At 41.9% G+C, this 13,929-nt stretch overlaps 1 protein-coding gene across 6 annotated transcripts in view; it reads right to left on the bottom strand.

Annotated features, from left to right (window-relative positions):
- The window catches only part of Znf638 (zinc finger protein 638), a 142,326-nt gene extending 136,611 nt beyond the window's left edge, over nt 1-5,715 (bottom strand). For 3 of the 6 annotated variants that reach the window (XM_026777398.1, XM_026777399.1, XM_026777401.1), the window contains exon 1: nt 5,562-5,715. In XM_026777398.1, coding sequence (XP_026633199.1) covers nt 5,562-5,647 — 86 coding nt within the window. In that variant the 5' untranslated portion in view covers nt 5,648-5,715. The remainder of the gene's footprint in view (nt 1-5,561) is intronic. The other 3 variants (XM_026777402.1, XM_026777400.1, XM_026777403.1) reach the window with 3 other exon arrangements.
- Between the last annotated feature and the right edge of the window lie 8,214 nt (nt 5,716-13,929).

Below are 13,929 nucleotides of genomic sequence, written 5' to 3'. Positions count from 1 at the left end.
GAGAGAGGGAGGGAGGGAGGGAGGGAGGGAGGGAGGGAAGAAGGAAGAAAGAAAGAAAGAAAGAAAGAAAGAAAGAAAGAAAGAAAGAGAAAAAAAAGAAATATCTTCAGTATTTAGATGGGATGTAATGTAAATGAAACACTACAGAGCTTCAAGCCAATCATCAAAGCTAAACTGAGGTTAAAAAAATGTTCAAATGTGGCTAGACAGAAGTTCCTGACCTGCCTGGTCCCACAGCCATTCAGTCCCAAAGAAACATACAAAGGCTTATATTAAATATAAATTAATTGTTTGAGCTATCACTTCAGGCTTATTATTAACTAGCTTTTACATCTTAAATTAACCCATAATTCTTAGTCACATGGCTTGATACCTTTTTTTTCAGTGAGGCATACTCTGCCTTTCCTCTTCCCAGAATTCTCCTAGTCTGGTCGCCCCACCTATACTTCCTGTCTGGCTACTCGTCAATCAGTGTTTTATTAAACTAATATTACTGACAAATCTTTACAGTGTGCAAGAACATTATCCCACAGCATTTCCCTTTTTTCTTTTCAAAAACAAAACCCCTGAATCTAATCTCCTTTATTTAGCTTTTTTTTCTGACCATTTATTCATAATAACTTGTAACCAACATGCTAAACAATGACAAACATTCATAATCCATTTTTTGGGAATGTAGGTGCAATTTTCTAGGCTACTTCTTGATGATTGGGGGTGCTGATAATCTTATGGGGACCCAAAGAATATTTAGGATTATGGTCAAGTCCTAACTGGAGTATTGTGTGAGGCTTGATCATCTCAGCCAGCAGCCTTAAAGCTCTTCTGGATGCAGAAATCAGAAAAACTGCAACAGGGTAGTCTGAATTGGTAGATCATCTTGGCCATTCATTCCCATTGCAGACTTCTCAAGGGGTCTTCCTTGATCAAACCTTATTTCCAATGGAAACAAAAGTAAAACCTTTTCTCCAAAGTAACATATCTTTTGACTTAATTTTGAAGTCAAAATATATTTCCAAAATATATAAGTTAGATTAATCCAACAGCATTCATAATTATCTGTCTTTTAGCAGCTGTTGCTCCGTCCTCAGCAGTCAAACAATTCCTCAGGCTGTAGAGACAGTTCAGTAGAAAAAAAAATTCACTGTCTTTATAGAACAACCTAGCTCAATTCCCAACACCAACCTGCAGCTCACAATAGTCTGGAACTCCAGTTCCAGGAGATCTGATGCTCTCTTCTGGCTTCTGTAGGCACTGCATGTATGTGGTACATTTAGAGAAGCATAGATAAAACACTTATACACATAAAACAAAAATAAATAAATTTTAAATAAGAAAAACTCAGAGCTACGGCTATACTTTAAAGCTAGACAACATTATTTTCTGGTCTTTTCATTCAGAATTCCATTTTAATTCCAGTTTTGACTTCTTAGAGCTCTTGCTCTGATGACTTCTTTCCATGCTGCTCTATTGTGCAAATCTATTTTCTTACCTCTTTAAAGATATTTGTCCTGAAAGAGCAGACAAGAGTGTAAAAATGGGAGACATGAAGAAGCAGTCTTTTAAAAAATGAAACCGACAGAGCCCTGCATTTGTCTGGCCTATTTGGTGGCATTAAAACATTTGGAAGAGAAATTCAAAGAACGATGGAAACTTAAATGAACAAAAGAAGCAGTTTCAATTTATCATTTGGCTCTAAAGCTAATCATATTTATCTAGTCATAATGATAGAAAATCTAAATGAGTTTCTCATTTAACCAAACACTGAATCTCTGGAGGTACTAACATTTCAAATGGAGAAAATTTCAAATCTTAATACAACCTATCAGACTTTCCACCCACTCACCCCTAAAATTTCACATTTCATACTATTAGCATGCCAAAATTGAAAGCTGAACATGTAGCTGTGGGTGAAAGCAAGCTGAAGGCAACTGTAGAAATAATAATAATGAACCTTCAAAATTGAGTACCGAAAGCATTAGTGTCCTAACTAGCTTTAATTGTTAATCTTACAGCCCTCTGACAGGAACGCCTCAATTGAGGAACTGCCTCGATCAGATTTGTCAATGGGCACGTCGGTGAGGGATTGTCTTGATTATTAATTGATGTGAGAGGCCCAGTCTGCTAAGGGTGGTCTCATCCCTAGGCAGGAGGTCTGGATTATTTGAGAAAGCTAACTATGCATGAGCCTTTGAGCTAGCTAGAAAGCAAGACAGCAATCATTGCTCCTCCATAGATCCTGCCTTGAGCTCCTGCTCTGACTTTCTTCAAAGACAATTACCTGGAAGTGTAAGCCAAATAAATCCTTTTCTCCCCAAGTTATTTTTTGGTCAGAGTGTTTATTATAGGAACAGCAACGGAACTAGATCAACTAGGTATTTTTACTACTTTGTATTTTTGCAATTTTTTTTAATGAAAGATGATACATTACCAAAAATATGAGACTTCAAATTTAGTATTTGGAGAACAAAGTGCAAATGTTGCATTCTAGTGATTATTCTGACATTTAAAATTATTTTGGATGAGATACAGCTTGCAAATCATAGTACACATTTAAGAACTATACAACTTAATATATTCTTTTTTAAACTTTAATTTTTTTAAAAAAATTCATGTACATTAGCATTAGGGTGTTGGATCACCTGGAACTAGAGTACAGACAGTAGTGAATTTCCATGTGGGTGCTGGGAATTGAATCTAGGGCTTCTGGAAGAACAGTCAATGCGTTTAACCACTGAACCATCTCTTCAGCCCTTTTATTTTGTACGTATATTGAAAAGGGGTATCACTACGTAATTCTGGTTGTCGTGGAACTCACTGTATAGATTGGGCTGGCCTTGAACTCACAGAGATCCTCTGGCCTCTGCCTCCCAAATGCGTGAGCCACCCACCACCTCTCAGCAGCATTTTGTTTGTTTGTTTGTTTTTGAGATGGTTTCTCTGTGTATTCCTGTTGTTCTGGAACTCCTCAGTCTGTAGACCATGCTGGCCTTGAACTCAGAAATCTGCCAGCTGTCGTGATATTTTGTTTGTAATCTAACAAATAAACCTTGCCTGAAGATAAGAGAGTGCAGAGCTAAACCACTAGTTAGCCAAAGAGGCCAGGCAGTGGTGACACACACCTTTAATCCCAGCACTCAGAGACTGGCAGGTGAATCTCTGTTGAGTTCAAGGTCACCCTGGGCTTCGTGAAATTGCTCCAGTCTAAAAGAGAAACAGAACCAGGTGGTGGTATCTCACACCTTTAATCCCAACACTTGAGAGTCACAGGCCTAAAATCCCAGCACTATGGAGGTGGAGACAGGAAGGGATGTGACTGGGTGGAGAGAGGAATATAAGGCAGGAGAGGAGCTCACCTGAAGTCTGAGAATTCAGTCTGAGGATTCAGCCTGAGCATGCAGTCTGAGGATTTGTAGAGTAGGATTGCCCCTTCAGTCCAAGGTTAAGTCATTCTATTCTTGTAAACATTACTAAGCTTTCCAGATCACTATAAACTACTCTCAGAAGCAAAGGTAAAGAAATGCTACATTTTTATAACCTCTCTTCCTAAAATATACTTTAATTTAAGTAGTAAGACACCAAAATTCTTGACAAGTAGGGACAGCAAAACATGATCTTTAAGCCTATGAGAAATCAAGGTGAACAGAAAATATAAATTAGGAGGTGTCTTAGTTACTGTTTTATTGCTGTGAAGAGACACCATAACCAAAACAACTTTGAAAAGAAAGTATTTAATTGTGGGCTTGCTTATAGTTACAAAGTTAGTCCATTAACATCATGGCAGGAAGCACTCAGGCATGGTGCTAGGGCAGCAGCTGAAAGCTTTCCAACCTGATCATCAGGCGGCAGGCACAGATAAAGAGACTGGACCTTGTGTGGGCTTTTGGAACCTCAGAGCCCACTTCCAGTGGCAATACACCTTCAACAAAGCCACATCTTGTAATCCTTCCTAAACAGTTCAACACCTGGGGCTAAGCATGCAAATGCTTGAGGCTACGGGGGCCATTCCCATTCAAACTACCCCAAAGAGAGCACTTTGATTTTGCAAACAAATTATGTGTAGCAATGTTGGTTTCAAAAGGGTGCATTCAAAGTTTTTCCTTTTCCTGAATAAAACGAGTGTTTGTCCATTCCAACTTCCCTCCCTCATAAGAACAGTAACTGTACTATTCCACAATCTCCAATATGCACTCATTTTAGACGTCCATACTACTCTCAGTCTTTGAAGACTTCAGATTAAGTTACAGCACAAACAAACAAAAAGCCACCTAATGTCAGCAGTGGCCTTCTCTAATACGTACTGGGTAAGAATTGGTACTCCTTTTCACGCAAGCCAACCCAGGGGCCCGAGAAAGGGCAAAGCAGACTGAAACAATGCCACCAGAACGTGACTCAAAAAACTGGAGCCAAGGATGACATAACACGAAAGCTCTCCCTTTCTCCACAATGCCTGTCATTCTCTCCATTCCCAAGAATTCACACAAACACCCCCCAAAGATTGGCAGCGTGCAAGAGGGCACTGCAAGCCAGCTGGATTGAGTATGAGCAATGCAGTTCATCACTCCAAACGTTCATTCAGCCAGCTCCATCCAGAAAATCAAAGGAGATTCCAGCCAGAATGATGAACCACAGGAGCCGTCGCTTCCACTTAGTGCCCATGACGCATACATGCAAACGGTGTCCCTTGTGACTCAAGGAACATGCCAGTCTCTGCCCTGATTAGCACAGTCGCTGCCTCTCCTATGCTGAGCTGGCGGTCAGCTACTCCGACTACCAGGTGCCGCCCACCTTTCCTCTGCCGGCGGCAGGGATGGGGTGGGGGAACTCTATTTAACACTTTTAGAATCCAAACCTGGGTGAGTGGCAGTGGGTGAAATCACACAGGTGGAAAAACACCGCCTTTCATGAACGTCCCCAAAGCTGTGCATGGTTCCTTTGATTTTTCCCATTCAATATTTTTTTTAAGTGCTGAGGATGGAACTCAGGGAGCTTTGCCGAGTAGGCAAGCGCTCCACCCCCCGAGATTCCGCAGCAGCCCCCCCCCAACTCTCTTTGATGACAGAATTACTAACCAAGTAAGAGAGCTAGAAAGTTACTCTTTTCGGGGTGGGGAGATGTATCTTACATTCGAACCTCTACCGTCTTGATATCAAAACTATTTTGGGATGAGCTACGCAAGTTATGCAAGTGTCATTTTTTTTTTTAAGAGAAAGATTTTCAAAGCCAAGCTCATCCCGGCCATTTTGCTGCACCGATGCTGCAAGGCCACCCCTCCACCTGTCCTCTCAGTACCAAGACCAAGATCTTCGTGCGGAGCGGGTCCAGACTGGTCAGGGAGTGTGGCCGCGCCTGGGGCCAAGAGCCTGTGCTGTACAGGGGGTGGTGTCGCCAAGGGCGCAGGCCGTGACGTCCCTAGCTTTTAACTGACAGCCAGCCACCTCCCACACGCCCAGCGCTCGGTGCTGCAGCCAGGGAGTGACTGACAGTTACGGGGGCCTGGCGGCCCGCCCCCTGGAGCCCTAGCGCAGGCGGCTAGGGGCACGAGGGACGAGGGGAGCGCTCACCGCCTCAGGGAGTCCGACACCTGCAGCGCCCCGGCGGCCCCGGACGTGGGGCTCGGCGTCGCTGCGGGAACGCCAGCCCTGGGCATCGCAGTCCGCGCAGTTCCGAGCGCCCGCCTCACCTCCCCTCGCCTCTGCCGCGTCCTTAGGCGTTGAGCTCCGTGCAGGGAACCGCCCACCAACAAGGCAGCCAATAAGCATCGAGCGCGGGAAGCCTGGGGCGGGGCCCGGCCCCCTGGTCTCTCCAGGCGCTCAGGGCTCAGCGAAGCTTCAGCGAGGTTTCAGAGCAGAGCTGACCAGTAGAGGAAAAGGTCTGTATGAGAGACGTGCTTCTGATCTGGAGGGCGCTTTCCTTCTTACACAAATCGGTCTTGACTGCGTGATGGTTAATACTCGACCTGATAGGGTCTAGAATCACCCAGAAGACAAACCTCTGGACACATCTGTGCGCAAGTTTCTAGACTAGGTAGGTACTACGGCCCATCCTGACTGTGGGCAACACTGTCCCTAGGGCGGCGGGGGGGGGTGAGGCAGAGGGGTCATGGACTGAAAAGGAGAAATGGAACCGCACACCAGCATTCATGGCTCTGCTTCGTGAGTGAAGGAGCAGTGTGACCGCACGCTCCTGATGCTTTGACCTCCACCATGACCCTCAAACTGTGAATCAAACAAAGGTGTTTTGTTTTGTTTTGTTTTGTTTTGGTCAGGTATTTGTGTTTTGGTTTGTTTTAGTTCTTTGAGACAAGGTTTCTCTGTGTACGAGCTCTGGCTGTCCTGGAACTCACACTGTAGACTCTGCTGCCCAGCTGGTCTCGAACTCACAGAGGTCCACCTGCCTCTGCCTCCCAAGTACTGGGATTACAGGCGTGGGCCACCACCACCAGGCAGGCATTTGTTATTTTTGAAAGATGTATTATGTATTTGTTTTTATGTGTGTGAATGTTTGCTTGCATGGACGTGCCCAGAATAATGTCTTTATGTAGTATACCAACTGTCTGTCTGCTCATTACTTTTGCTTATTTTTCTTTTTTAGCTCGGTATGGCTGAAGATTGTAAATGTCCCCCTCAAGCTCGTGTTGAAGGCCTGACTTCCAGCACGTGATGTTAGAAACTTTCCAACATAGTGCACACTTAGAGGTAGGAGATCATGACAGCCCCGCCCTCCAAAGACTGATTCCTTTCTCCTTGCATTAGAGTGGCAATGAGGTGAATTGCTCTAGCCATGGCTGCCTGTCTCATCACAGAGCCAAAGACCGCCAGAGCAAGTGAACATGGACTGGAAGTTCTGACATCATGAGCCAAAATAAACCTTTCCCTCTGGGATTTTTTTCAGGGATTTTGTCACAGAAAAGGAAATCTAACACACAAACATACACAAATCAGTATATTAGGGTGTCTGGGTCATCACATCCTAATGTTTTAATTAAATTTATTTACTTTCATGTGTTCTCACAGATGCATGCACACTGGGACAGGTACCACAGCATTTGTGTAGAGATCAGTTTGCTGGGGTCAGTTTTTGCCTTCCATCATGCTGAACTCGGCTTGTGAAGGCTTGGCAGCAGGTGCCTTTTCCCACCTAGGCATCAAGCAGTCTACATAGCTTTGAGGTTTTTATTATTAATTTTTTACTTTTGAGGGAGGGTATACATGTGTGCAGGTTCTCACTTATGTTTGTGCAGCTCACCCGTGGGTATCACCCCACTGAAACTGACAACCTAGTTTTTGACACAAATTCTCTCAGCAGACCTGGGGCTTGCTGATTCAGCTAGACTGACTGCCCAGTAAGCCCCAGAGACCCTCCTGTCTCTGCCCCCCAGCACCAGGATTCCAATCTGAGCCACCATGCTCAACTCTTTAAATGGGTGCTCTGGATCAAATTCAGGTCCTTTCGGTCCGGTCCTCGTGTGTACATGACAAGCACTTTACTATGAGCTGTCCCTGCCCACAGTACATCTCTTTATGGAGTGTACTATCTGGATAATGAGCTGTCTGTCTGCTCATTACCCACAATACATCTCTTTATGTAGAGTACTATCTGGATAATAATGAATGGTCTGTCTGTTCATTACCTTTGCTTATCTTTCTTTTTAGTTGGCCTTTTTAAAATTGCAGATTTTATATGTATTGTGTAGATGTGTGTATAATAAATAATTAGTCCATTGTTATGAATTTTTGTCTTTTACACACCTTATTTTTTGGCTTAATTTGCTATGTTTTGGCAAATGACTTTTCATTTTCACTTAGTCAAACTAATTGATTTTTAAATGTTTTTTAGAGTTTTTAGTTTTTAATCTTTCTTAGAAAGTTTGTCATTATTTTAAAAATTAGGACACAAACTTGGGAGAAGTTGGAAAGGTTCTATATGGATCTAGGAAGAGTTGGGAGGAGTTCGGGGTGAATAAGATCAAAAAACGTTCTATGCATGTATAAAATTCTCATGAATTAATTAAAATATATTTTTAAAAGTCTATCACTACCCCCAAGATTTAGAAAAAGTTTCCTATGGTTAATCCCCCAGTAATCTATAATACATATTACCTATAATAAAAATAATATATGACATGACAAAGAAATAAATCAGAGCAAAGGATATGAAGGGATAATTCTTTACAGAAGACATACATATGCCAATAAGCACTTAAAAATATGTTTAACATTAGTAGCTGCTAATGGTTTAAGTATGAAATGTGCCCTATAGGTCCTCAAATATTGAAGCAGTGTTTCAGAAGTGGGAAAATTGGAGATGTGAGAAAATTGAAGATGTGATTGACTGATGAGGTCCTTCCTTAAAGCACTGAGAGATTAAAAGTCTAAATAATCAGGAAATGGTACAACTGTGGAAGAGGGTACCTAGTTAGAAGCACTGAGTCTCCAGGATGTTTTAGAAAGTTGTGTTTCGGGCTGGAGAGATGGCTCAGAGGTTAAGAGCATTGCCTGCTCTTCCAAAGGTCCTGAGTTCAATTCCCAGCAACCACATGGTGGCTCACAACCATCTGTAATGGGGTCTGGTGCCCTCTTCTGGCCTGCAGGCATACAGACAGACAGAATATTGTATACATAATAAATTAATAAAAAAAAAAGAAAGTTGTGTTTCCCTAACCCCTTCCTACCTCTTTCCTGCTTCCTAGCCTCATGAGGTGGAGAATCTCCTCCTGCTGTGGTGTGCTACCCCAGCACATGGAGCCCAGGAACCATGGATTGAAGCTTCAAAAATCATGACCCAAAACAAATCTTTTCTCTTTCGAATTGTTTGTCAGGTTCTTTCCCACAGTGACCCCCCCCCCAAAAAAAACAAAACAGTAGTCATCAAGCAAATGCAAATTAAAACTGTATCACTTACAGTGCAATGCATATAATTTTAAATATATATAACAAACAGATAACAATGTCATCGTGTATTTAATTTAGAAAATAGTGTAACAAGTGTCAAATGTTATGGACTGAATTGTATCCTTTAACATTGGATATTGAAGCTCTAACGCCCCCATGTGACTGTATTTGAGAAAAGGTCCTTTAAGAGAGATAATTAAGGTTAAATGACATCATAAAGGCAGGGTCCTAACCCAACAGGACAGACATCCATATGAGAGGAGGAAGAGATAGGCGTATGTGCACACAAAGAGAAGGCCATGTGATGTGAGTGTTGGCACAGTGGCGCACACTTGTAAGCCCAACTTTAGGGAGGCTGAGACAGGATTGCAACGAGTGTGAGGCCATCCGGACTGCAGGGAGATCACTGCTAAAACAAACACATGAAACCATGTCATCTGCTGACAAACATCTTGAATTTTGAATTTCTACCATCTAGAGCTGTGAGAAAATGACGTTCCCTAGTGTGGGAGAATTGTCTGTATTCTGTCAATCAATCATGTTTTAAATAAATGCTGATTGACCAGGCAGGAAATATAGGCTGGAAAACCAGACAGGAAGTAGAAATGATGTAATGAGAACAGGAGAATCCTGGGAAGGAGGAAGTTGATTCTTCCCACTCCTGCCTAGATCACCGAAGCAGCATAATGTGATCTGCCCCACTGAAAAAAGGTACTGAGCCACATGGCTAACACAGATCAGAAAAATGGGTTAATCAAGATGTGAGAGTTAGCCAGTGAGAGGCTAGAGCTAATGGGCCAATCAGCTTATAATTTGTGGAGACCTATGTGTGATTTTCTTTAGGGCCAAACAGTTGTGGGGTAAAGGGCAGGACAGAAAACCCCAAAAACAAGCAGGGCCCCTTCATGTTACATTTCCCATGTTTAAGCCACTCAGCCTGTGGCATTTTGTTTTGATAGTTCTAGCCAGTTAATATAGCCTGTATGTGCCGGGCAGTGGTGGCGCACGCCTTTAATCCCAGCACTCGGGAGGCAGAGGCAGGCAGATCTCTGTGAGTTCGAGACCAGCCTGGTCTACAGAGCTAGTTCCAGGACAGGCTCCAAAGCCACAGAGAAACCCTGTCTCGAAAAAACAAAAAAAAATATAGCCTGTATGTGAAGAAATTGGAACTGATACATGCCGGTATATACTGATGATAAAGATGTAAAATGGGATAGCTATTTTACAAGCCACTCCTATCATTGTTAGTGCAGTTAAAGAGTTGCCAGATGAGCCAGCATTTGCACTCTTACATATATACACAGCAAAGGCAACACATGCCCCACAACAACTGAATAGGCATAGCAATATTATGACAAAAAGTGATGATGATTTACACACCCATCGACTAGTGCATGGATAATCAAATATGTCCATAGTGGAACATTATTCAATAATAGCAAGGCCTGAAGTCTGATTGCAACAATATGGGTGCTAAGTCATTCAATAAGAATCACTTATTGTGTAATTCTACTTATAAGAAGTGTCAAAATAGACCCAACTATAGAAATAGAAAGATTAGTGGCTATTTAAGACTAGAAAGGATTGCGACTAGAATATGGGAGTGGGGGTTGGTATTGAGGGGTTGGTTTTTGCTTTCTGAGGGAAAATGATCAATTAATTGTTCTACAGTTGGCTGTGGTGATAGCTGCACAACTCAAAATATATTACTATTTGTTTAATTAGGTATTTCAATGGAAGAATTGTATAATTTTTAAACGAAATGAACACTCCGATTCTCTGAACAAGAGTCAAGGTCTGGACCAAAGAATTTATAGAAGAAAATAAACCTTGAAGAAAGTTTTAACCTTGCTGTAATGCTAACTGAAAATTATAAGAAAGAACATTGGTAGCCGGGTGGTAGTGGTGCACGCCTTTAATCCCAGCACTTGGGAGGCAAAGGCAGGTGGATCTTTGTGAGTTCAAGGCGAGGTTTACAAGAACTAGTTCACATACTGATAAAATTATTTAGCGGAATAACCATTTTTGAGACTACTGTAGCAAAGTACAAGATCTGTGAAATTACTCACTTTAACCTGATCTATATTTGGGACTACACCTACTCAAAATAATTCAAATGAAAAAAAAATCTATTTTCACACAGTAATTATAGCAGCACTATTTGTAATGCAAATCAAGCTAAAACTAGAAACAACCTGCATATCTAATAACTGAGAAGATATATATTAAAGTAGATGGCATGGACAACATTCATTAATGAAGTATACACAAAATAATAAACATAAAAATTAGTTTGGGCTGGGTGGTGATGGCACACTCTTTTAATCTCAGCACTTGGGAGGCAGAGGCAGATGGATCTTTGTGAGATCGAGGCCAGCCTGGTCTACAGAGTGAGTTCCAGGACAGTCACGGTTACACAGAGAAACCCCGTCTCAATATAACAGAAAAAAAATAGTTTGGAAATGTAGACAAGCATACACTATAGTGTGGGGAAGTTTTAGTAGCATGACAGCAGTACTCCACTTATGGCAAAATCTGTCTGGGGAAACCCCTTGCTAAGCCATTGGGGTATCAAATGAGGCTATGTCAGTATGGGCATGGGAAGTCCTAGCAATATATGAAAAACTTACCACTGTGAGAACTTGAGGTAGGTTTTGAGTAAGAAGGGGATTAGAGGGATGAGGACAGTGAGAGTCTGGCTATGCATTGATTGAGGGGCTAATGGGAAATCATTGGTGATAGAATGGGGAATCTCAGTTCTAAAGAAAAAAATCAGGGCTAATACATGAATTTAAAGTTATCGTCCTTAACCTTAAAATTTCAGTGAAACTTTGTGTGAATGGATTTTTTTTTGAAAACACAGAAGAAACTAAATGTTGCAAGGAGGCCACTTGTTGGTTCCCAATCGATCAGCCCTGAAATAATCACACAGAGATTGTATTAATTAAATCACTGCTTGGCCTATTGGCTCTATTTTCTTATTGACTAACCCTTACATATTAATTTAACCCATCTCCATTAATATGTGTATCACCACATGGCAGTGACTTACCAGGTAAAGTTTCAGCGTGTCTGTCTCCAGTGGGGCTACATGGCTTCTCTATGACTCTGCCCTTCTTTCTCCCAGCATTCAGTTTAGTTTTCCCTGCCTATTGTCTGAGGTTTTCGTTCTGCCCGATTCCCACAATTGTTAAGTCCCAAAAAATTCAAACAGAAGTCTATATTAGTTATAAAACTGATTGGCCCATTAGCTCAGGCTTCTTATTCACTCTTATAACCTACATTAGCCCATTATTTCTATCTGTGTCAGCCACATGGCTTAGTACCTTTTTCAGCAGCGTAGTCACATCTTGCTTCTGTGGACAGGACTGCAGAAGGAGCTTCCCTCTTCCCAGAATTCTCCTGTTCTCATTGACCTGCGTCTACTTCCTGTCTGGTTGTCCTGCCTATACTTGCTGCCTGGCTATGGGACAATCAGCGTTTATTTAAAACATAATTGACAGAATATAGACAATTGTCCTGCACCACCTACCTACCTAAGTTCTGCCCTGCTATAGGTCCAAAGCAGTTTTTTTATTCATTAATGGTGATCACAGCATACAGAGGGAAATACCACATCAACTGAAGTTGAAGCCATTGGAACAATAAAAAGACCTCATCTGGAAACAGGCTCAAGTAGAAAAGAGGGAAGAAAATAATCCTTCTTGGGGGTCTGGAGCACCCTTGTAAGCCTGTCATTTGGGAGGTAGTGGCAGGAGGACCAGAAGTTCAGGGTCATTCTTGGCTGTATAGTGAGTTTTGGGACAGCCTACGCTGCATGAAACCCTGCCCTCCCTCAACAAAAACGAGAATACTCCCAGAAACTATTAGTAATTGGGGGCTGGAAAGATAGCTCAGCATTTATAAATGTACCCACATCTGGCAGCTCACAACTATCTAACTCCAGCTCCAGGGGATCTGGTGACATTTTTGGCCTCCTCAGACACCCATATACTTGTAGCATACGTACATACACCTAAATAAAAAGAAGCTTTTTAAAATAAAAAGTATTGGTAATCATGGAAAAGGATGTGGATATCCAGGTTGAATGTTTGGGATGAGTTCAGTTAGGCTGCAAGATGAGATGTTGTAGCTTCTCAAAGATAAGAAAATAGCATAATACAGATGTGTTTTAAGATAACCAGTCTTAAATATGACTTTAACATCTTATTTGTTTTGGATAATATTGATTCCTATCCATTGACTAACAATACAGGAATAAATCCACAAAACTCAAAGTCCAGTGTAAATAATGAGTCCAAGTGCACCCTAGATAAAGACAGAAGCAGAAATGAGCATATGAGGTGGAAAAACTTCATTCCCACCCTCTCTTAGTTTGAAAGGCTAGGATGCCTCAGCACATTGTGTTCTCTGAAGAAGTGACACTAGACCAAAAGTATCGAGTGTTCAAAAAGGCTGGTCTGTGAGAAAAGTTCAGAAGAGTAAATGTGCATACGGTTCTGTTAGGGAGCATCTTTAAGTTCTTAATCACCAAACTCAGGAAGTCATGACTCCTCTGCCTCTGCCAGAGGAAGGTCACTAACCAGCCCTGATTTACAGATGGCAGATTGGTGGCACAGGGCCTAGAAGTGATTTTCCCAAGGTTAGAAAGCAAGCCAGAGGGTGAGCTGAAAATAGCCGCAGACCTCACACTCCCATGCAGGCTATACGATAACTAGTGTCCTGTCAGCAAAGAACTGAGATGAATGTCCTGGGGAGGTTAGCACATTTCTATGGCCGAAGAAGACTTGCTCAACAGTCACAAATGCTGCCTGGGATCAACAAACTGCCTGCCTGATTTTATTAACTATAATGTCCTGGACACATAAGTAAAATTCTCAGAGAAACAGAATTCCTCTTCAATTAAAAATAAAAAATTCAAGTACAGCCTCAATACATAAAACCATACTTCTGTAAGGCTTAAAACTTTGCAGATAGTAATTCTTCAATTCTGTTTTAATAGAAACCTTAAATGGTCTTGAGGTGTGTCTAAATATTT

This window comes from Microtus ochrogaster, unplaced genomic scaffold (genome assembly GCF_000317375.1).
Source record: "Microtus ochrogaster isolate Prairie Vole_2 unplaced genomic scaffold, MicOch1.0 UNK62, whole genome shotgun sequence".
NCBI classification, from domain to species: Eukaryota; Metazoa; Chordata; class Mammalia; order Rodentia; family Cricetidae; genus Microtus; species Microtus ochrogaster.
The sequence above is the reverse complement of the archived record's forward strand: the minus strand, read 5'-3'. Positions and strand labels throughout refer to the sequence as shown.